At 44.7% G+C, this 24,752-nt stretch overlaps 1 protein-coding gene across 20 annotated transcripts in view; it reads right to left on the bottom strand.

Moving 5' to 3' along the window:
- Positions 1–1,582: 1,582 nt before the first annotated feature.
- Positions 1,583–24,752, bottom strand: part of CACNA1C (calcium voltage-gated channel subunit alpha1 C) — a 490,018-nt gene continuing 466,848 nt past the window's right edge. For 13 of the 20 annotated variants that reach the window (XM_082047656.1, XM_082047663.1, XM_082047666.1 and 10 more), the window contains 10 exons: positions 23,559–23,661; positions 21,275–21,376; positions 19,717–19,844; positions 18,477–18,611; positions 17,221–17,573; positions 14,882–15,010; positions 14,305–14,414; positions 12,188–12,291; positions 9,273–9,596; positions 1,583–9,002 (listed from right to left, as the gene is read on the bottom strand). In XM_082047656.1, the coding sequence (XP_081903782.1) occupies positions 8,706–9,002; positions 9,273–9,596; positions 12,188–12,291; positions 14,305–14,414; positions 14,882–15,010; positions 17,221–17,573; positions 18,477–18,611; positions 19,717–19,844; positions 21,275–21,376; positions 23,559–23,661 (1,785 nt within the window). In that variant the 3' untranslated portion in view covers positions 1,583–8,705. Of the gene's footprint in view, positions 9,003–9,272; positions 9,597–12,187; positions 12,292–14,304; positions 14,415–14,881; positions 15,011–16,321; positions 16,349–17,220; positions 17,574–18,476; positions 18,612–19,716; positions 19,845–21,274; positions 21,377–23,468; positions 23,662–24,752 lie in introns of all 20 variants that reach the window. The other 7 variants (XM_082047657.1, XM_082047674.1, XM_082047671.1 and 4 more) reach the window with 2 other exon arrangements.

Here is a 24,752-nt window from a genome sequence, read left to right on the forward strand (position 1 = left end):
CCCGCCCTCACCTGAGGAGGGGCCGGGGCGGTGCTGGGGCGGGGCGGTGGGCAGGATTTCCCCGGCCACAACGGACCGTTGGGCCCGTTGTTTTGCGAGGGGGTTGCGGCAGTGAGGAGCGGGAGGCGGCGGCCGCCTCATCCTCCTCCGCCCGGTTCGGGTTGTTGTGAGGCCCGAGTGAGTCCCGATGGTTGCGGCCCTGCTAGAGGCTGCTCTGTGGGCAGAGGTCGGGGCCAAGGAGCCTAACCTGGTTTTACCCGGGGTTTGTCTCTGCATTCAGCACTGTGTGAAGGGGTGCTCGAGGTCTGCACGCTTGTCTTCCCCAGTGTGCTCCTCTCGCTTTGGGTAAATACCATGAGCATTAAAAATCAACAGCAGCAGCAGCAGCGGTCTGCAACTACCCAATAAAAAGCATTATAGGTGTATACCGTGTTTTCCTGGTCAGGGGCCTATTCTAAATGCATCTAATGCACAGGAGGCTGTGCAAACCTTTTGCTTGTTCCTGATGCTCACCACATTTCAGCTGTCTCACAGGTTTCACACTGTTCTTTGCACCGCAGGACACCCACAACCAGCTTTCACCTCTGTGTTTTTCTTTTTTTTGCTGTGGTTTTCACCTCATGATTTTCACACAAAGCCATAGCCCGGCCTGGGAGAGCTCGGCCAGGTTTCCTGCTCACTGAGGTTATGAGCAAAGCTGAACCGTTTGCTGGTCTTTGACTGAAAGCCGAGAGCATGACAGTTTCAGATGGTTTTGTGGCGACAAATGTCTAACTGAGGGCTGGTCTGAGCCTGGAGATAATGAAGTATCTGGTGATCAGTCTCACACGCTGATGACATCCACAGGTTTTAATCACCTCCTGGGTTTTACCATTTTGTGACACCACTAAGTGATAGCAGCAGCAAAGCCTGCAGTTTTTACATCTGCATGCAAGGCAGGAAAAAATATATATACACACATAACTGAAAAAAAAACCCATTATTTTTTTCTTTAGGCACTATTTTGCTCGCCGTTATACCAACAAACTTGGAGTACGCTATGATTTATAGTGCTGCGACAGGAAATACAGTGCTCAGCTGGCACTGCAGTGTAATTGCTTGATAAACACAGTAGAATAAATTTGATTGAAGAGTAAATGTGTGGTGTGTTACTTCTTATCGTCCCATTAGCTTTATGGCTTATGTATGTACCAATTACACTGTATTTAGGCTGTGGGCAGTCATATTTTGATGCATATGCTTGGTTAAAAAAAAAAAGAAAAGAAGAATCCTGTGGAGAAAATGTTGTGTGTGGTTAGGCATGAGTCACACTTTGGACATCATGACATGGCAGAATTTCTGTAGCGACAACAGTACAAAGCGTGGTTGGATTTCGCAAGTTACTCTTTAACGGGGCAGGCTGTGACTGTCCAAGATTGCTCTGCAGGTCCTTAAATACACAAGAGAGCCAATGAACGGCAGTGGGACTGGTGAAGGGAAATAAGGGGCTGCAGGAAGCTGTCTTATTTTTCAGCCACTGCCGAGAGAAGGGAGCAATGTCAAAGGAGTTCTGATACCACTTACAATATTAAACAAATCTGGACATTGTTTAGAAATTTATTAGCAATTTTAAAATAACATCATTCCTTAGATAAAAATGCAATCTTACAGGAATATACATTTGTCCCACACAGAGATGACCCTATAGCTCACTGGCGGGCCATTCACTCTAACTTTCCTCTGTTGATTTTAAAACGTGCGAGAGGGCAAGACGGACTCTGGCACTGATGACAGGCTTACATGACAGTTACAAACTGTACAGCATTATTTACAAAAGCATTTCTGTGGGTTCATGAAAACTAGATATAAAATTGTGGAAGGAGGTAAAGAATTGAGACAGGGAAGGGCTTGGGTGGAGTTGCAAGGGAGGATGGGCAGGGAAGAGTGGGAGAGGAGGTTCATATCTGGACTGATTTATACTTGAGAGAGGTCATTTTACAGCTCTGGGCAATTCAAATGAAGGCAAAACACTTATATTTATCAACATTTATAGCTGATGATCAGAGCAGGAAATGGTGCTCCAGGGCCTGAACTTAAGAGGTGCTGAGGAACCCCATCTTCCCTGAAGTCACTGGGAAACACAGGTGTGCAGTACCTTGCCGGGCCAGACCCAAACTGTGCAGATACGGACCAGAAACTCTACCCCCGCCTCCAACTTAAACAGTTTTGATCCTGCAGTGCTCAGTTGTTGGTGCTGATGAGAATTCAGACTGAGAGATCAGCTCCTAAATTACACTTTCATTCCTGAAACTGGATTAGATTCCGACCACTTCTTGCCAGAATTCACCCAAAGCGACGTACCCCTTGCTCTGTCGAGCAGCAATCATTTGGAGGGAGATTTAATCATTCAGAATTGATTTTTTAAGGCAGTTTTAAAAGTATCTCCCCCTTTTGTGTGTGTGTGTGTGATGCAGCAATGTTTGTTAAAGAGATATTTACAATCTCACTCCTCCTCCTCTGAAATCATCCCACATTCAAACTGTAGAGACTGAATAAGCCTGAACCAATCACTTCTATGAGCGATCATAAGGTTGGTGATGTATAGGTAGTATTGGCTGCCAGCCTACCTAGGTGCTTGAGATGGGAGCAGACTGGCTTAGGATGCTTAAAATACTAGAAGCATTACAACCTGTTTGGGAAAAAGCTTGCATTTTGCCTGGCTGGGCAAAATGCAGCAGAAAAAATATATGGATTTCATAATCCAAACTGTGAGGCTAATGAGTGGTGTCAGAGTTTGTGGGACTGTCTTGAATAGGAAAATGCTTTGGAAAGGGGCTGTTTGAATGCTGGCAGAAAAAAATCTGTTGTGGGTGGAGTGGTGCCTGCTCTTGCCTGGGCTTGCCCCTGCTGTGCTGGGTCTGGGATGCAGCCACTAACTCTGGCCTAACTTAAAGGCTGGGCAGACCGCCCTGAACTTCAGGCTGCAGGAGCAGAGGCTGTCTGGGTGATGTGGTGTAGAAAAACAACAGCATGGGAGCATGGAGATGATCTCCTGATGGTGCCTATCTAAGCCCTTGGTAATGCTTAATGAAGATTCCCTTATTACATCAGTCATTGGTGCTGCTTCTCTCAATTAGCCCTTTAGACAGGGACTTGATTAAGTTGCCTAATTGTCTCCTGCCACCTGAGGTCTCTGCCATCCACCTGGGGCTGGAAGCTGTGACACCAGCCCTGGGGAAGAGTTGTGTCTTTCTGGACCAGCTGCTGCTGGCTGGGCAGACTGCTGTAGGGTATCTCAAGTGGCAGTAGATGCCCACATTTAGCAACTTAGTCAAACCCTGTGCCCCTAAAGAAGACCTATTTTTTAATGCTCAAGTGTTAACAGTTCAGTCAAGTCCCCCGCAAGGGGCAGGGGAAGAATGGAGGATTTAACTAGAACACTAAAGTTTATGTCAGAAAAGGGGTTTTTATTTTCATTCCAGTGTGATGCTACTGAAAGCAATTGGAGACCAGTCTGTCTTCAGCACAAGACATACCTCTCATCTGTGCTTCTGCCCTCACCTGCCACATCTCAGGGTGCTGTAGCAGCAAGGCCATAGGGGTTTCAGCTGTCCGGAAACAAAGCAGCAACAGAGAACAAAGCACAACAGACTGAGGTCCCACTGGAAACCTTGTGGATCCTGAGTTTCCTAACCCAGAATAAAACTTTTAAAACTTCACAGCATTTAAAAGAAGAATAAAAGAAACTCTGTGCAGCTATTTAAATTTATATTTCTTTAGGCTTCTTTGGAGAAGAAAATTAATGGAGGAAAGATATAATCAAATTTTTCTGGGCCCAGATCTGTTTTCCACATTCTTGGCATGAATACAATCTCCTTGGCCTCTACTGCCCTCTGTCCTCTTGTTAGCAAGATGGGAACTGGGGCATCTGACAGCCTTGAATATTTTCTTTATGTGAACTAGAATTTTCATTGTGGGAACTGATAAAATCTCACTGCTATCAGAAGCCCCTGACTGGATTTTCCTTGTTGTATCACCTTCGTTGTGCTCCAGATTCCCTGTTTAGTGTTCCTCTCCCCCAGGCTGCCCCTGTCATGGGGACAGTTGCAACGGGACCATGTGTATATCTTCAGATACTGGGTTCTGTCTCAGTAGGGCTGCTTCACTTCAGCTCACTGGACTGACGGGTTGGGGTTTCTCACCTATACGCGTGAAGCAAGGCCTTCAACTTCATCTGTGACACAGGTGAACAACCCCACAGGCTGGTGCTGCTGTCACCTCTTATGATTGTGTCTGTGTGCAAACGCGCATACATTTCATACACCAATCTGAAACTATCAGGCAGAAAAGACACAGGAGCCTGGCTGAGACCCATACAACTGTTATATTGGCGTCAGTCTAAAGAAAGCAATGATACATTGCTTTGGAAATTATCAAGAAATGTAAAAAATGCATTTGCCCTTTTTTTGTTGTTGTTGTTGTCATTGTTGTTGTAGTCATTGGGGGCAGGGTTCTGAGTCAGAAAACAAAGCAGAAACAGATGCGATTCTGTACATGGCGCCTCTCTGGCTGTCCCTCCGTGCTGGGGTGTGGTGGGCAGGGTACAAAAACAGGCGGGACCCCTACAGTAGCAGCAGCATCTACACCATCATCGTTCACGTGTCCAGCTGAAGAGGCAGATGATGCAGAAAAGGTCTGTGGGTAACGTAACTCCAGCTCTGGATCATAAGTTCCACTTTCTTCCCCATCACATCAGCCACACAGAAATAAGGAAGGAAAAAAGAAATGCACCTGGTGTGGCTGGCCCAGTACTGCCTGGAATAATGAGCAGGAGTGATACAGGGAGGAGGTTCGTTGTTTTATAAGAAACGTCTTTAGTCTGCAGTGTACTCTTGCAAGTCAGAGATGCCCAGTGGTGAACAGCAGATCGCTTTCCCCGTTCCTTCCATGCCACTCTTCAGCCATCAGTTGCTTCAAAGCTTGCATCCACAGTGCAGTGATTGTACCCACCATCCACTTCCGTACACAGGGAAAGAAGGACACTCCAGGAATTAAACCTGCCCCTGCCTTCCCACCGTCCCCCAGACTCCACCTCACTTGAAGGAGGCAGTAGCTCTTTGCTCAGGCCTGTCACAATGTGCACATTTGAAGTACCTCAAATGAAAAATAAAATATGCTGCCCTCCCCAGAAAGAGAAATTTGGACAGCTGGCATCAGCAATTACTAAATTTAATGCTTGCCCCTCAAAACACAGAAGTCATCTGCATTCTCTGCTAGCCACGTATTTGCCACTCTGCAGGACCTAAGGGGTCTTCCAGCAGAGAGCAGGACTTCCTGTGGTCATTGTAGGCTCTGACCCCCAAAGGAGTCACAGGTTTTACCCGGAACATATGTGGCACAATCCTTTCCACCATTTTCCTTCCCATCAAGAAAAATCTTAAAAGATGTCATGCACTGTCAAGCATCCAAATCACCCACTGCCACCACTAATTTAGATCAGGAGCAGAGAAGACCTCTGTCTCCCATAGGGAGGGTCAGATGGACTTTCTAGTGGAAGAAGATGAGATAGGGAGCCCTTGCACTGATTTAGTTTTCAGGAGCATCTGGGCACAGCATTATTTCCTTTCAAGTAGCTTTGGAGCACTTGAGTACTACCTACAGTCAATTCTCAAAGGGAGATGCGCTTGGGTGCCCACCTCGGTACATGCATGAGGGATGGAAAGAATGAGACTCACTGACATCAGCTGGTTACTTTCTCCAGGGAAGTCCTGAATTAGGACTCTGATGCCAGATGGTTGTATAAATTGATTCATATTTCTCTAGTTTAAAAGGATTTGTTTGCCAGGTATCTTGAGCTGCTACTGGCCGGTTCAAAAAAGTGCACTGTCAAAAATATCCTTTGCTATTTCTGCTTTGTGCCCCAGAGAATTGAGAAGAAAAATGAGGGCATTACAAAAATAGTGTAATCAACATACACGATAAATGATGTTCTCAGCCAGCTGCAGAAGCTCAATATTTGAATGAAAGTTTAGCTCTGAGTCAGATCACACCTCGTAGCCCAGCACTGATCTGCCAGTTTGTGAGGCATCTTGAGAAGGGAGAAAAAACAGCAGCAGTCTAGACAAAAATCAGTTGCATAAAATCTAACAATACCTGCCTGGTTTTCTAGCTTCTCTCACAGGTTGGGGCCATCTATCGGTGTGGGGAAAGTCAAGAGAGGTTCACACTCTTCTGAGGGAAATATAACTGGGACATGCTGTGCCATCAGATGTTTTGTGACTTAGAATCTGACCCATCCACTAAAGGCTGGGAAGAGGGCCATGCACAGGAACACAAGAAAGTAAGGTAACATCTTCATCTCGACCAGACTGCAGCAATTTTCCTAAGCAATGATCCAGAGCTCCCTCCCTCACCTGCCCTCTGCTTTCAGTCCAGACTAGAGTCTGATAATTTTACTTTGCTAACAGTTCTGTCTCTTGCCTTTGCTTATCCCAGGATCCTCTTATGATTGATCAGGGTTAACTATTTCATAAAATAAATTCAAAGGAAGATTTATTTTCCCTTGTTCCTTGAATTGCTGGTGCCAGCTGAATATGTAGGATGGATCTGCCAAATAGGCTTGGGGGTCTTGCCACCCTCAAGTAGGATGAGACCTTTGGAGAAACTGAGCAAAAGGAAAGAGAACAAAGCCTGAATAAAATGTCCCAGTCTCGGGAAAAAAGATTCTCTACCAATAAAGTCATCGTGCATGTTTAAAGGGAGTGAAGAAGAACAAAAATGAACACAAGATATGCAAAATCAGTAACGTTCAACCTGTCAGTGGATTGCAGAATACTTACACCAGGTACACTTTGTTCATTGTACAAATTAAAAAAGGAAAAAAAAATAGTACCCCTTTCCCCAACCACACGTAGAAAAGCACTTAAAAGTTCAAAGGTAAAGCTTGGCACATTCCAAATACGAAATGATTCACTTGACATGCAGCAAAATATACAAGAAGTGATTATTTTTTTCTTTTTTTTTTCTTTTTTTTGCCCTCTTTTTTTTTTTAAAACAAATTTAATTCAATTCATTATCTTTGCTTGGCACAATTGCAATTCATTTTAAAAAAATATTTGAAAAATACTGAAACTGACCTGAATTCAAGTATAACGGTTTCTTCAACAGAAACATTATCAATGCAATAAAACATCACACGGAATATATCAAAGCGTAACGCCTTCTGTTTTTTTTTTTGTTTCCCCACCCCCCCAATTTTTTTCTATACAGTTTTAATGCCAACACAACTTACAATTATATTTTTAAAATTAATATTATTGCATTGTTTTTGCATATCTTGTGGAACAGAAAATGCAAAGAGTTACTGATTCCTCTTTCAAAAGCAGAGACAGTGGTTTGTTTTTGCATTCAAATGGCCCCAGATACAGAACTCCTGCAGCCCAAACCAGGATGTGGAGAACTGCATGCAGTTACACACACCCGCACGCACACTCGCTCTGTATTGCTCCCACACTCGCAGATATACTTAGCACTAAAAAGAACCCAAATCAATCACTCAAATGTGCAAGACTATATCAAGTGCATTGCCTACTATCTTTAAATTATAAAACAACAACAAAAAAAGGAGTTTTCAATTACTAGCAAATAAAATTACAAATTCTTGGTGTACATAATGCTTGGTAAAACTCGTCTATCATTATACTTCTACCAAATTTCAATGGAGAAAAAATAAAACAGTTTAAATAATACAGCATGGTCAAACCAATTTAACATTTGCAAAGGTGAAAATAAACCAAAACAAAAAGGTAGGTGATTACAAAACATTGTAAACACTCCCTTCTCCCTAAAAAAAAAAAAAAAAAAAAAAAAAAAAAAAGTCAAAATAAAAACTGCAACATGCTCTCAAGAAAATATCAAACTGCAAAACAAGGAGCGACCCACGCAAGCCCACCACCACTTCAGCAAGTGCAGGGCAGGTTGCTCAGCCCCGCCACAGAGCCTGCTCCTCACTCTCCCATTGGCTGGCATGGCCGGCTATCTGAGCTCCGATTGGTCAGCAGGAGACTGCCTGAGCTCGGATTGGCTGGAAAGTGACTGCTCGAGCTCTGATTGGCTGGCAGGACTTGCTGCCTTAGCTCAGATTGGTTGGCAGAGACCGCTTGCCTGGGAGTCTGGGCAGAGACGGGCAGCGCCGACACCTGCCCCGCGGGCGCCCCGGGGCTTCTGCTTCCTCCTTCCCTGGGCGGTGCGGGAATCCAGAGCAGAAGTCCTCCTCTCCTCCCGCGTCAGAGGGCCTTGGCTTTATGGAGACGGTGAGGCTCATACAGAATATGTGCAAAATGATTTTTTTTACAAGCAAAGTCGAAAGACACCCGTTTGAGGCAGGGTCCTTTTGGCTAGGGCTGTCGGCGGGAGGCTGAGGTTCCCCTTTGCGCTCAGGAGGCAGCCGTCGTTCCTTGTGCAGGGACTGAAAAAAAGAGGGAGCTGGCTCTCCTCCTCCTCCTCTTCCTCCTCCTCACTCTTCCTTCATGGACACGTGCTGGGGTTCTATCCGCTCCTGAAAAGCTTTCTTACACCACCCAACTCTGCGACTCGTCCCAACAGAAATGAATGAAGAACGCTGTTCCGGTTACTCCAGGTCACGAGAACAGTGAGGCACTTCTGAAACAAACCCATTAGGAACATTGAAACAAATAAAAAACCAGCATCGCTTCCAGCCCTGGCAACTACAGGCTGCTGATATAAATCCTGCTGTCCTTGAGCTCCTCCTGACTTTTTCTACAATCCGGGTTCTGCACCTCTTCCTCTTCCTCTCCTGCACTGTCCTGCCCTGGGTCCCTGCAGTTAGCAAACGGCAAGAGGTTGCCATTGGGGCTCTGCTTGCTGTTACCATTGAGAATGTTGTCTGCTGCATTTTCCATCTCTTCTATCGTCATGTCACAGGCATCTGCAAGCTCCTGGGTTGTGACCTCAATGAACTTTGGATCTTGAGCAAACTGCATCAGTCCTTCCGAAATCAAGACCTTCAAAAGCAGGTAGGGAACCAGAGACAAAGATATACGTTAGTACTCTGCATCATCAACCCGGTTGCATCCCAAGACAACCCTCTTTACCGCTGTGTTTTACCCAGCACTCCTTCTCCTCCCATGCACACTGCTAACCCCTGCTTGGAGATGGGCTCTCCCACCCTTGGCATTGTGGGCAGCAATATATCTGTTGCCCTCCTCTTCCGAGGGCCGCGTTTCTAGTTGATCATGACACTGCTCATGTCCTTTGTGGCTCTGTAGTCTTACCGCTTCAACCAGGCTGCCTGCGCTGCCGTGAAACTGCCTGCTGCTCCCTCCGCTCTGGCTGGGGACAGTGAGGGAGACCGGCCTGGCTCTCCTCGGGCTGCTGGAGCCGGTGTCATCCGGGTACCGAGAGCCGCAGTGAACTGACGGGAAACTGCTGTTGAGCTTCTCGCTGGACTCTGCCCTGTCGAGACGCAGAGTCGGGATGGTCTGTTGCAGCCAGCCACGGCTGCAGGGGGTTGCAGGGGGTGTAGCACACAGCCGAGAAAACATGGTGGGGGAATGGCTTCGCTGGAGGAGGGGACTCAGGCCGGCCACCGCTAACGCCTGTGGACAGAGGAGGAACAATGCAGATGAAAACTTGCTCTTAGCAGCAGGGCTGGAATAAGGAGGTTCTGGAGAAACTACCCGAGAAAAGCCTGGAGGATCTTGAGGCTTGTGAAAACAGTTGCTAGCTCCTGGAAGGGTTTGGATGTTTCCTGTGAACTCATTTTGTAAGCTTTCCTTTAAATGGCGTATCCTGCACTATTGCCAAGCACCAGACTGAAAACTCACATGACTGCGGTTCTTCAGCCCTGGAGCCACTGCACTGACAGGAGGGATGTAGCCTGGTCCCCACAGCCTTGCCAGAAACACCACCTCTTCTCCAGTGGGTGAGACAGCAATTCATTTTCCCACCACTGCCACCACCCATGCTGCTAGCTTTTACTGCCAATTGCTGTGTTTTCTGTTAGCGTCTACTGTGGAACCTGAGCAGATACCAGATGTGAATTTTATATGTGTCTGCAGTTGGCAATAACTATAAATCTACCACTGGATTTTAAGGCATCTGCTGTTGGTGGGAGGATCAATGATGATTATACTTCAAGCCTTCCAGTCCTTCCTGTAATCATATACACAACCTCTGAGTCATCCGGCCTCCTTTTATGACAAATTTCTCAAGAAACCTCTTGCTGCACAGGGCTGATCTGATGCCTTATTAATGGTGACTGCTGCCTTGTTCCGTAAGCAATGCCGTCAGAGTCATAAGCTCATCTCACAGAGCTCACTACTGCCTAGTACGAGCAAATGAATAAATCCATAGAAAATACAAAAGCATGTGGATTGTGTTGCAGAGAATCCTCTTGTTTGGGTTGGGGTTAGTCTCATCCACCTTCAGATATCTGAAGGCTATGTGTTTAGTCTGAGCTGACTGTGTAGAGCAGGGGTGTCAAACTCATTTTCACTGTGGGAGTGTAGGAGTAGTTAAATTTATACAGCCCTAACATTACATTTGGCCCTTTGAAGGCAACTGCGAGGCTGATGTAGCCCCAGTGAAAATAAGTTGGACACCTCTGGTGCAGAGAGACACCAGCAAGTCTCCTGTCTCCTTTGGATACCTACCTGAAAATGCTGTCTGGAGGACAAGACTTAGACAAGACTTATACTTGCCCTTTGGAGATGCTCTTTGCCTCTATTGACCACAGTGAGACTGAACTGGCTGGTTAAAACTATGTAGACAGCTGACTTTAAGGTATCTAAAATGAAGCGAAACTCAGTCCATCTGCCACTGAAATCCTTGGGAACTGATAACCATACTGCGCTGATTATTTCAGTGACAGAAGAACAAAATAATCAATTATTAGTTATCTACAAGCTTCACCAAGATTATCTCAGGGATTAGATGTCAGATTCCTATCAGATTTAATTGAGGAAGCAAGCTGTTAAAAATTCATCTGTGTAAGTCACGCCCTGCAAGATATGATGGTTTCAGCACATCTCTTAAACTGCTGGGACTTCAAGGAGAGCCCTGGATCTGTCAGGCAGGACAAAAGAACCAGTTTCTCATCTTGTTGGCAGAAACATATATAAGGTGTTTTGTCCTAAATTTATGGTACTGAGGAGGTTGAAAGAAGCTCTTAGGGATTGCTTTGAGGTTCAGCTGTATATATTTACGTGTCATGATGTATGAGTATTTCATGAGAATACCCCTTCAAGCATTCATGAACAACTGAATCTGTTGTGCTCAGCACAGGCAATCTTTCCGCTTTATGTTCTATTCCTTAAAGGATAACTGGCTGGGAGTGGAGGTGAGAAAAGCCAGGGAGCCTCAAGTGCACTCATCTCTCACTCCTCTGCTAGGAGTTCTCACTCCTTTTAGCCCCTGCCACGTGGCATTCTCTGCCCCTGTGGCAGCCTAAGGAGGTGGGAAGGCTGTTCTGCCCTGCCTCGGGGAGCCGCACAGAGCAGGATGCCCCACTTGCAAGGCTGGCACCACCATCTGCACCTGTTTCTTTTATGGTGACAAAAGGTGGTGTCATCAAACTAAAAGACACAAATCTACTTTGGACTATGACAGCTGGCTAATCATCTAGGTCTGTGCCTAAGCATACATTTGCTAGGCTGCTGAATGCAGTTACAAAGGGCTTAATAAGCTGATTAATTACGTGTAATCAGTTTATGTTTTAAAATGATTAATTACAGTTACTGGTTACCTTGAATATTAAAGTAGACCGTGCACATTTTATTCATGTGCATACTACCATCAAAGTCAGTGTAATTTCACTGGCCCATGCAATTTGGGTAGTTATTTTTACCTTTTAGCTAGGTGGTTGTTTTTTTTTTTTTTTTGTCGTTGTTGTGTTTTTTTTGTTGTTTGTTTGTTTGTTTCTTTTAACTCTTTCATGAACATCAGAAAATGATAACTGCTGACTCCAAAGGACATGTTCCTGTAGCATTCTTCCGGGAATGATAAAAATCCTAGGAGCAGGAATGAGCATGATGGCAAATACGATTTCTAAAAATGGAACCTTTGATATGGGTGAGAAACTATCCCAAATGGTTTTTAAAAAGTTGGTTGGGATAGAATGGGGGGGGGGCACTGCAGATGGTAGGGTCCCAGTTACATTGCTGAGTACTTTGTGTTTATTAATGCTTACCTGATGGTGTACCAGATGCAAAGGCAGAACTGTCTTCTGCGAGACATCTACGCCCTGGTTTTTCTGTCTTTTCAGACACTCTAAGTGAAAAGATGCTCTTCGACCTGAAACAGCAATTATACACAACTGTGTCCATCACTCATAACATATGACAGGTAATCTGTTTTCAATTTCTCTTAGTGCAATCCCATTGGAGACATAACAAATACACCCACATTTTATGCTGTATCCACTTTTCCTCAACACCTTGCCTTTCCTGAAAGCAACTGTATTTACAAAAAGCAGTAAAGCATCATGGGCCAACCAGCACTACCTTCCAAGTAAGCTGCAAGATAAAATTCTACACCATGATTTTAATTTTTCCTCTTTTAAAACACTGTCCTGGTAGACACCATGCAGCTCATTTCCTTCCTAAGCAGTGGCCATGTTCTCAGACCTCTCTGGCCCAGGTAAGGCCCCCAGCAGACTGATGATGGCAGCTGAGGCTCTGGCGCTATGCCTGGCTGCACACAATGTACAGGAGGGGATGTCAGGCTGCTCAGGTGACACCAGCCTCCTGCTCGCGTGTGATCTTTGTCCCTTAGCTGCCAGACATCCCACAGTTTCTGAGGCTGTGTCTGTAGTAAGGTCAAGTGGCAGTGAATTAATGAATGGTTGAATTCACTGGTGAATGGAAGGCTGCTTATATAGACATGAAGCATTTTCAAAATTTGGAAAGAAGGGAAGCGAAAAAAGCTTTTCTTCTCGTGAGAAAAAGCCCCACAACATTTTAGGGGGAACTATTAAAATAGTCGCATTGTTTACTTGAGATAAAATTAAACTTTACTTCTGTAAATATGAGAAGGGTACTTCCTATGCAGGCATTTAAAAATACTGCAAAATATGTTTATGACAAGTGCACAGGCTTTACTTCTGAAGAATGGCAAATAAATCCAGTATTAAAGATAGAGCTTCATGGCACACTAAAATACTTTGAGGACTTCCTGATCTCATTGCCAGTTTTCTAAAGAAGGAAAAAATTAGGATTCTGAAAATAGTAGGTATCTATAATACTGATTTGTTGAGAAGAGGCCCTCTCAGAGGTTGGAGGAAATGTGTTATAACCAAGAGAATGAAAGGTACAATGCAGATGAAAAGTATTTCCTCTTTCTAGAGAAAAAAAACTAGTAAAACAAGTATGATATCACTGTATAATTATTCACTAGCATGTAGTTAATGAAGCATTGTATCAAGGACTGACTGCAAATTCGGCCTTAGAGATAAAGGAAATGCTTTTAAAATACTCAATCGTACAAGCATCCTGAAGGATTTGAGTAAAGACTCAGTAGCCTCACTTTAAGCATCACACTACCTAGTCTGTCACAGTTTTGGTATGAATATATTTTACAGATTATGTATTTTATAATATATGTTATATATTATGTATATTTTATATACAGGATTCTTTGTAGTTTCTCCCCAAAATATTCCTTTTCTCCACACCAGTACTCATGAAAAAGGCCGAAAAATATTCTACAAAAAAGAGCTCATTTTCTTCTAGCCTCTCACATTTGTCCTGGTAATTTCATGAAATCTTGTGATTCATGGATTTCGCCTGAGCATAGTCTGCACACTCAAACAGTTGAAAATTTCCAGGTACAAACGCAACAGAAAGCAAATTTGTATTGTATTAACCTAATCTGAAAGTCACTGTTTTCTTTATAGCAGACAAAAGAGACACTCTCTGCTTCCTCCCTGCTGAATACACACAGAGTAGAACACCATAGGCTCAATGTTAGCCCATCCGGTGACTCCCTGGTGACTGTTTGGAGAGCCTCCGGTGTTCTAATAAACTCCCCTAATTCACAGGCGGGCTTAATCAAACAAATCACATGGACTATCCAAACAGCCATGGACTATCCAAACAGCCACAAATTCATCTGTTGACTGAGCATACAGCCAAGAGAGTCATGTGCATGATCGCGATCATATGCACGCCATGGGATTCCAGTTCTCATAAGTTACATGCAGCAAAGAGCAACACCAGTGCCCACAGACACTGGGATTCCTCCAGCAACGGGTGAGAACTCAACAGAGGCAGAGGAAAGCACAGCCCATGTGTTGTGTTGGGAGGTTACCTAGTGCCGAGGAGCACAGAAACCCTTTCTTCGGAGAGTGCCGGGTGTCCTCTCCTTTGTTGTTTTCTGGTGGAGTGAGTTGTCTGTTTTCATCATCTTGGTATGCAAGCCTGGAAAGGAGAACAGAGGGATTATAGAAAAGCAGCTGATATTGGATGGAACAGCCCCTCTTCCAGCAGGGAAACCAGAAGATCATGCTATCAAATGGATGCAGTAGCGAGCTAGCTTCAAGCTATAGCTGATCCAGGAGCAGTAATAAGAGACCATGAGGAAGAGACCACTCTAAAGATGAGATTTGGGAACATTAGATGGTAGAAGGGAACATGGGGCAGGCCCTGCAGATCCAGATGTCTCACTCAGAGAAGAAGGAAAATTCTAGGTGAAGTATCTTTTAAATGTTACTTCTCAGGGCTGAACTGCATTAAAAAAAATAATTCTGATATATGAGTTATCTGACTAAAGTCTTCTGGCCTTAGCCCATAAATTGAAATTTCTGTAGGAAAATGTCACCTTTTCCCACCTCTCCCCCTCAATTAAAGAACCACCCAAACACCTTGACTAAAGCTGCAAAGCTCACATTTCGGTAGAGAGCAGACTTGGTTCACTACAGTACTCAATGTCTTCATTCAAATTTTCATCATAAGTCTCATCCTGAGACACTTCCTCTTGGCAAACAATTGCCAGCTGGCTGTCTCTGGAACTGGAGCTAATGAGCAAAAAAGACAAGTCAAGATATGGAGATGGTAAAGACAACCTGTTATAAAGACAAGAATGACAGGCTCCATCTGTCTTAGTTTATTATAATGTTGAAGAGCTATCATAGAAAAACCAATGACTGAGCAGAGCTGCAGAGTGTACAAATACAAAGAAACAACCTTTGTCTGTGTCCTCTTCCAGAGGAAGAGTTTCTTAAATCAATGCTGAACAATAATGATGTAAACATATTATTGTAATTTGTGACTACATGTACTCTATAAATGTGCATATCGCACTGACCACATTTCCAAAGATATACCCCACTGAACTTGAAGTAAAATCCGAGATGAGCTCTTGGAAATACAGCTTTTCCCCTTGTTGGAGAAGCCTCCTAGACACTACCAGTAGCCATCCTGTCAGCTCTGTGCTGTATGGTCTCTGCCTCCCACATCCTGTACTCTGCATCATCTCTCCCCTCTGCCTCCTGTTCATGCTCTTGTTCCTTGCTGTCTTTCCCATCTTTGGTCCCTTTTTTCTCCTCACTCACTGCAGAGTTCTTCTGCTGAATTCAGCTCAAACCCCGAAGTGTGACAGCCCTTAATTCCCCGTTTGCCTCCTCCTTGTCCCTCTGTTTCATGTCTCAGTCCTCATATTTAATGCCATTCTGAGTTTGTGTTTTCTGGGGAGCAGAGTAAAAACTGAAGGTAGCGTGAATCTTTGAAATACTGACATGGAGGTACTGGAGCCAATGTCAGCCTGTTACAGGCATTCACAGAAGAGAACAGTGTGGCAGGTTTTTTTCATCTTCCATGGACTGGGTAGGAAATGTTATTTTCTTATTTGGTTTAGGCAAAAAGCACTGGGAGAAATGCGCCTATGCATGGTATAAAATAGCTTGTAGGACAGTGCAGGAGTGACCTTCCTGCTGAGGTGGGAGGCAAGTAAAACTGCTAAGTTACTCAACAGTTTCTGTTTAGCCAAAACCATACAGGATTTTTGTATGAACATGCCAGGGTGTACGTCACTGTGCTGTGAATCAGAGAGTGCCTAGATGTGTGAGCCCAGCTAGAAACTCAAAAAAACTACCCCAAAATCTAGAAACTAGCTGGAAACAGTCCATGCATCACTACCTGCCTGTGGGCAGAAAAGCCCTGAGTTGGGAGTATTTTCTGGAGATGTCATGGTGATCATTACTTCTTTTTCAGCTCTACTGATACAAAAAAGAACTTTATTCAGCATTTATGGGGATTTGCACTTTTAGTGGGACGAACAATGGGTCTTACACCCAGAGAGCATTAGAAGTATGAGGGAGAACACGTACCGTCCCAGTGTTTCGTAGTAATGCGTCCTAATTCAAGGAAGGTGCCCAAGGAAGCAAGGAGAGAAAAGAACACCATGTTAGCAGTGTCACATCAGCACAGGTCAGCAAGGGGGAAGGCAGATGGTAACACATGTTGGGCAACTCCTGTGGCCTCCCTCAGGAAGACACAAAATAGAAACACCACTGGACTGTTTATTTGGGCAATTCTGCACCCATTGAATTTCCTCTGTCCTTTACTTGGGCAGCATTTCTCTGGCTTTTCACATTGCCCACACCCTGTACTGAAAAAAAAACATACCCAGCTCCTTCCTGCTGTTACTGAAAGGGTTAAAAAACTCCCCACTGACAAAACTGATACTCCTTTCATATTAGTTATCTGTGTGCAGACAGCCTGAAAGCCATCCAGAGAAGGGGATTTTCTTTGCTTTGAACAGTATGGCATCTCTGAAAACCTTGCCTCCCTCCTCCCAGAATGCCTTTGGTGACCTCTGTAGAGATGTGACCCACTGACTGAAAAACCACTGACTTCTACAAAGCTCCCCCTTGGACGCTTAAGAGATGAATTACAGTCTCCTTCTCTGTCAGTCACCAGTTGATAAAACACTTTCCTGGGGTGAAGGAGGGATAAATAAGGCTCCTTTTGGTTCTTACAAAGGTTTCTTCATGATAAAGCCCAACAAAATCAAGTGTGTGGGTCAGTGAGAGTGCTGCTGCTTTGCAGTGGTCAGCTGATGCATATCTGTTGCACCGTGGGCACAAGTGGAGAACCAGAAGGCTCAATCCAGGCTGCAGGTGGGTCAATGTCTGGTGGGTGACTGCAGAGAGGCAGCAGTGCTCTGGTGCTTACATGCACGTTTCTCTCCCTGGTCCTTTGACCCACTGTCTGCTGTGAAGCTTACCGTTTGGAAGGTAGTTTCCAAGGAGCCTCCTGCACACGTATGGTGGGTGACAAGGGGGTTCCGTGGCCTTCCACTGTGCTGACAGTGCTGGGGTAGCTGGGTGGGCTGGGGAAGCGGCACAGGGCAGTGTTGTTGGCATTGTTGATGTTGGCATTGGAGCCTGAAGATGAGTAGCTGCTGGGAGTGAAGGTGGAGTCCACCAACTTCTCATGAGATGGAGACTCGGTATCGCCTTGGTTGTTGCCAGACTTATTGATGTGCAAAGGTCGCTGGGTGGTGAATGTCTGGGGGAACGCACTCCTGCCATCACTTTGGTAATAGCTGACATGGTTTCCAAACAAGCCTCCAGCTCTCTGTCAAAAGAACATAAATGATTTCCCTTTGTGCATGAGAAAATGTGCAAGGGCGCTGGTGTTTCCTGCTTAGCCTGTTGCTGAGGAAAAAAAATGTGGGGATGAAAGTGTGCATGATGGCACTGGTCCCCTCTCTGCCAGGGTACAGTGCAGGGACTTCTCTATCAGAGAAACTGGGAACATGCAAGCTGGGAAAGGTTTAGCTTTCTAAGATATTTCAGAGGACTGGCCAGGTGCATAGGTGAGGCAACAGTGCCTCTACACCTCCCACCAGTCTTGGAAATGCAGGACTGGGTAGGGATGCAAGAACCAGGTAACTGCTGTCTGGTTTTCACAGTACAGTTGCAAAGCAACATTTTGGCATGAGAGGGAATTTGAGAAGAGCATCAGAAACTATTAATCACCTGAAGGAACAAATGGAGAAAGATTTAATGAGCCAGTTATGTTACTGTTTAGACGATGAGTAATGAAAAGGTCTGACAGCATCTTTCTGTAAGGAAAGGAGGAAAATGCCAAAGAAGAGGAAATATTACCAGAGGAGACAATTACAATGAATAGGAATGAAATAAGAAAGAGAAGGTTTAGGTAACTTGCTCAGAAAAATCTTTCCTTCCATAGGAGCTCTGTTGGATTCTGGTGTACTTTTTGGAAGACTTTGGCCGTTTTCCTTCAGATTTTATTTAGGTTTTATGAGGGAAACTTCCCACTGGGAAGAAAATGGGATAACAACTGTGCAAAGATCTCAGGACCTGGCACCCTGACTCCACCACTCTGTTTTCTAGTAGGGTCTAGAAAACAAGAAGGAGGAGTCAGCTGAAATACAGAGTGCATAAAAGAGAATGAAACACTCTTTGAGCTCAGCTACTGGTCTAGCCTCAGCGTGTAACCTTGTTCAGCACCTACCCGGAAGATATCATCTTCAGAGGCAGCAGAAACAGCTTCTTTCATGGCCTTATCCAGCTCTTCTTCAGCTGTAAGGTCTCCAGAAATTGCTCGTCGGATCTCTGGCCCAATGTCGTGAAGTGTGCGCAGACCAGCCTGCAAAACAGCAAACTATAGAGCTTCATATCTCCGAGTGGGTATATGAGAAATAAAAGCAGTACTATTTCTTCCTAAGCACTGTGGGGTCCTTTTACTTAATAGAGCATCCTCAGCTCCTAGAAAAACACCAACAAATTCTGTTCTTTCATCTCCAGCTTACAGAGGGAGAAACCTTTAGCAATCCAACCCAGGAACGTTTGTTGCTAGTCCCTTGGCTTCATCACAACAGGACATAGACATAAATCCACAGGCTTGACTAAGCAAGTCTGCATGCTTTCAACTTTGGGTTCTCAGATCTACAACCAGAAGCCCTAGAGCAGCCACAGTTCCAGCTGAACCATGTACTCTTCTTTTTAATCAGTAGCTTAAATATGGATTTAATAACTAAACTTCTGGCATCTGGACCTGGACAGTCCTCAAACCCCTCACTGACTGAAATCTGTTCCAGAGAGTTCATCCAGGGAGGTAAGCTGTGGGTATGCCAAGACCTCAGTCTGTATCCGTGCCTGCATCGCAGCACTTTTTAGCTTGCTGGAGCTCCAGAATCACCCTTCTTTCTTACTCTAGACTCGAGGGACAATGGGGCTTTCTCATTCTTTCACACAGCCTGGTAGGCCACCCAGTGAACATGTAGCACAGTGGGGAACAAATCCCAGGCCTTAGAGCATGATGTCCTGTTTGTTGGATGGCCCTGGCATCCAGTAATGCTTTGTGCTTTTTAACTGATTTTTCTTCTTGGCAACATGCTCTCCCTGACCCTGTTATATTGACTCCCCTCAGAAAGGGTAGAATGAATGTGGTAATCAGTCAAGTGTCTGCTGGACACTTCATAGCAGTTCTCTAAAAGGAACCCAAATTTCAAATATTACCAGCAGACTGATAAACTGTGGATAGACCTCACTCGTGCCTTCTACCTCCAGCTATGGGATGTAGCCTGTGGTACATACATGTTTCTCCAAAAGGATTGATGTGGTAATTCAAAGGGTCTACAAGCTCCTTTCGAGTAGGGATAACCCATTGCAGCCCCTAGAATGGCTGAGAGGGAAGTGGGGTCTAATGCCTCTATTGTACCACCCCTGTCCATCCTATGCCCGCTTGTCACCTGCAAGGAGAGAGCGTTGCGCTGGGAGGGCTTGCCCACCAGGCCCTGTTCTTTACGTTTCTTGAACTTTCGGAAATACTCTTGAATCAGGAAAGTGGCGTAGAACTTCCCAACGGTCACCTCGTCATCTGGAAAGTGGTATTAAAAAAATGGTAACTAAATAAGCAACTGATTTTTAACAATGTATTTGCTAATGTGAGGCTTGCAATTTGCAGCAGAAACACTAGGTACCGCAGTACATCTCTGCTTTTTTTTGGTATCAGGATGCAGGGCTAAAGGAAGGGATTTCTCCAGAGCCAGTGCATGCTGTAAATAGTCTGGAGGAGAGGTGCATATAGCATCTGGATAGACTAGCTCTGCTGGCAGAGAATGCCTATAGCTATGCACCTTTGCAGGTACAGTGGTTATGGTGAAGTGCCTCTAACCTCTGCAGTCTCTGATACTGATTTACCATGTAGGATCTTGCTAGCAGTGGCCTCCCAGTCTGGGTCAATGCATGCTGCTCTGTCTTGTGATAGCCTCGGGTAAAACATATTCAGAATCTGGGCTCACCCACAGCATCTGACTGACCATCCACCCCAGACCCGATCTGGTGTTTCTTTGCATTGAAATTCTGCCTGTCTGTGCCTAGGATGGGTATGAGCAAACTTAAATTATGACCTCTCCCCAGAAATGCAGTCGTGGCTCAGTCCTTGCTGTGTTCTCACTCAATATGAACTGCCAATGAGCCAAAATGTACACCGAGTTTTTATCCAGGTAACTTTCCTTCCTTCTCCAAACCCACTTGAAATTTTATAAGACATGATCCACTGACTTCAGAGTGGGCTGAGCAAGGTTCGGGATCTGGCTGCAACTGTGTTTGGTGTTATAGCCCCTGGGACCACCTGGAAGGTCAGTGAAGGTCACACTGGATGTTCATCTATCTGGGCTCTCAAGAAGCCCAGTAAATGAGTCACATAGAGGCCTTGTAATTACAGCCCACCGGGTACACTGCACAGAAACCCACAGCAATCAGTTACATCAGTTCAGACTGGCTGAAGATTGTCTCCAGGTACGAGTCTTTGACAGGTATCATAGTAGAAAGTAGTAACATGACATTAAAAAAGCCATATACCACAGTAGAGGCAGATCTGCTACACACAAAGGGGTTATGGGAAAGGTCTACATCCTTAACTTGAGTGTAAAGTCGTATCTCTTGTACAGTCAGATCCTCCCTGGAGCTAGTTAACTCCGCCTGCTTCCTTTGCCCCCAGCAGGCACTAGGTAATGTCCAGGTGAGCAAATACCTATGATCAAACTGGGGCAAGATCTCAGAATGAAGGTTTCTAACTCCTATTTATACATTTCTTCTTCCTTCCCTGATTTCTTAGCAGTAAGAACATGGTAGTCATGTTAGTACAGGTGAAACCAGATCTTAGCCTGATGAAATACAAGTAACAGCTTGTAGAAGAAAGCCTGTCTTCCATATTCTACTTGATGATCATGAGGTGCGGTATGACATGTCAGGTTGGGAAAAAGACAAAGAGATTCGGAGATTGGGATAAGATTCTGCACTCACCACCTGCCGGGGGCACCACCTGGTCCAGCAGCTTCATACTAGTGCGCTTCCAGATTTTCTTAATTATTGCCCTCAGCTCTTCATTGGCTTGCTCCAGGTTACCTGCAGGGTGAAAAATCATTAGAGACAGGAATTAAGCAGACCCTGCAGAGGAGCAATTTCATGTCTGGCATGGCAATCTTAGGAGGAAAATATCAGAGCTTTTTCAGTAGTGGAAAGTTTTGGGCAAAGAAATGCTCTGACCGTTGCTAAAGATCCTCACAGCAAGAGGTCTTCTTCCTAAATATGCATAGTCATCTCAGGGTAGGAAGGTGACTGTGTCACTAACTGACAGTCTGCAGCGGCCAGAAACAACAGGACTATGGTGCTACTTCCTCCCAAAAGCAACGATCTCATCTAATACTTCAGATTTTAACTGAGATCCAGTGAAGGTTTAATATGATGAGAATAGAGGTCAGTTAATGGAAAACTACGGTTTGAAGAATGCAAATATTAGTAATTGATGGTAAAGATACATCTACAAATCTGAAGACCTGGGCCTGCTTGCAGCATTTCTCAAGAATTACCTGTTGCAATATTTGCCTCCCAGCAGGTATCAAGTTCTTCACATGATGCCAAGAGTCTGCCCTGGGGAGTCTGCATAGTGGCCTGACAAGGCACTCCAGGTATGTGCAAGGCTTTCACTGTCTGACTCAGAGGACTGTCCCAAGATGTTTGAGTTTATTCTCTGAAGAACAGCAGAGGCTATAACAAGCCTTTTTGTAACTGTCTGAACTTAGACTTTACATGTTCCTCTAAGGGGCTCTGAGCTAAATGAAGCATTAATTACACACAACCCCTTTGAGAGTGAGTGAAGCAGATTTGATTTATCTCCTTTCCTTCTAGATACCCATTTCCTCCCAAACAACTCTATTTCAATTTTATTTCTTGATTTATGTACATTCAAACCCTTTATAATTGAAGCTCTCCCTCTAGGTCTACAAAAACACTATCTCGTCCTCCTAAAGGTGCCTTTCCTGCAGCTTTGCTTATTGCTCCCCAGCATCAAGACTCCTCAGTGTGCTGCTCAGGGCTCTGCGTGGCAGTAACTCTCTCTGAACAGGATGCAGTAAAGACAGGGACACTAAGGAACTTGCTGAGGGTGAGAGAGGTGGACAGCATCAAAGGCAGAAATCTGACTCAGGAGGGCTCTCAAACCACTGCTCTTACCACATACAAGATCCTGCTAAGGCAAAAAAGAAAGCAGTTTGAGGCTTTAGGTGGTTTCCCAGGAGTTCACTGGAAATGACTCTGGGAGTTTGAGCCTAAGATGGACAAGAAAAATGAGCCCTCTTGGGTCTCTGTTTCATAAGGCACAAAGATGTTCTACAATGGATGGGGTTGGCTTTTTTCTCAGGAAAGCCTCTTTGGCTACAGTCAAATTCTGTTTAGCACGACAACCAAGGCCTTAATACAATTTTTAAATTTTACAACTTTTTTTGGCTCAGCTGTCACTATAACCCTGGCACAGTAAGCTAGGGTTCTGCTGGTCTCTACTTTCCCATGCCTGAAAGGTGATGCAGCCACTCCTGAGACAAAGGTGTTTAGCTGTGAACCACAGACCTACAAGCTCTTTTAGAGCATCTCATGAATACATGAAACCACATTTTAACTCTGGACCAACATCTTTCATCACAGCAGGTGACAGAGTGCAACAAAGAGGACAAGCTGAGCCCAAAATCTTGTATACTTTCCCCAACTACACCTGCTGGTCTGTGCAAAGCTATTAACAGTCCCTTTGCTTCTCATCTGTCTTTAGCCTACAACACCACTGTCACTACAATGTGATGTTAACTCATGCTAACGAAAGAACACGAGGAGTTTTAGTGAGGTGAGACCCCCGAGTCCAAGCTCTTTTGCCTCTCTTACATTGGAAGATAAGTGGCAACAATCAAAAAGTGCCCCAGCTCTTTAACCAGTTTGCACAAGGTGAGGCTGCTTTGCCCTTCTTCCTTCCTCTGATTGTTGTTTGAGCAGACATTATCTAAAACTTTTAACTTTGAGACCATTGTAAAGAACGTGATGATGATACCATGTGAAGCGCAAGATTTCTAGGTAAGTGGAAACATCCCTAGAAGATATTATTCCTCCAAACATCTTCACATTGCTTTTATGTGCCATGTGCTGCATATGAGTAATTGGGATCATTTTACACAAGATGTCCTTATTGCATTCCAGCTCAGCACAGTTTGGTGTGAACACCACTCAGCTACCTCTGTACCCTTGCAGTCAGCAAGCTTCTTACCTTCTGTCTTGATCCTCAGTGCTGTTCTGACTAATGCAAAGAGAGTGGCATTGAACATGACAGTCCCATCACTGTTCAGTGGCATATTCATGGAGACAAGACGCTGTGGAGTAAGAAGAAAGACAACAATGATACTGCCAACACATGGATTGAAGCGTGCTCTTTCTTGTGCCCTCATGATGCCCTCCAGACCTGCCATCCCTCTTATGTGAACATCCATAGCCTGTGGATTTATTTACACAATTATAAATAAGTGCTTGTCATATCCACTGATGGTCCTGACTATGATGTGTTTACCATGGGGTCTGTCTCACATTGCTATAATAGATACCCTGTTTTATTCAATGGGGCTATCGCTTTCTAACCTTTGTGTTGCCCAGTGGGCATTTGCCCACAGTGTATTACGTGGACAGAGATTTCTTCCAGTCCCCAAAACATTTGGCTTTTAAATGACACTTTTTATTCTTATCAGGAACAAACTGATTTTTTCATGCCTCATAAAGCACCTGCAAACTCGCCTGCACTAAAGGTGTGCCAGGTGCAAATGTATATAGAGAGCCAGAGTCTTTCTTTAGGTGACAAGCTTGGAGAAAGGGGATTAGCTGAACCTGAAAACTGGTCTGCTTTATCCAGCTGTTCCCCTTCTCCTTTTTAAAACTACGCTGTGTCTGCAGTAATTCTATAAAGCCATGTAGGAGAGAGAGAGAGAGAGTGCTGAGTAATGTTGCAACTTCAGGGTGAACTTCAGTAAGACCAAGACCATATGTCTGGAACAGATGTAACTGAGTCACCAGATCTTACGTCCTTACTTCTGTCTCAGGAGGCAAGAGACACCAGAGACTTGGGTTGAACTCTTACACTTCCAGGGGTTGATTTTGTTCAAGCTCTGTCTTCTGCCACTTTCATGTAACTAGCCTGGTTTAGCACCAAATTGGAGGAAAGGGTGTCATCCCCCATCACTACCAGTGCAATCATAGACTGGGGAGTTTGAACCAGATTGAGACAACAAACGGTTGCTAGACAGCAGACTGAAATGGGTCGCCAGTGGGCCACAAAAGTCATATATTTCTGTGTACAGGCCTCAGGCTTTGTGTTTTGCTCTGTGAGTGATATAAAATCAACTACAAGTGTCACATACAAATGCTGGGACTTGTGAGGAGATTAACAAAGAACTTAAAGTGAAGGAAGCATGAA

Source organism: Streptopelia decaocto (genome assembly GCF_964273445.1).
Source record: "Streptopelia decaocto genome assembly, chromosome: 1".
Lineage (NCBI taxonomy): Eukaryota > Metazoa > Chordata > Aves > Columbiformes > Columbidae > Streptopelia > Streptopelia decaocto.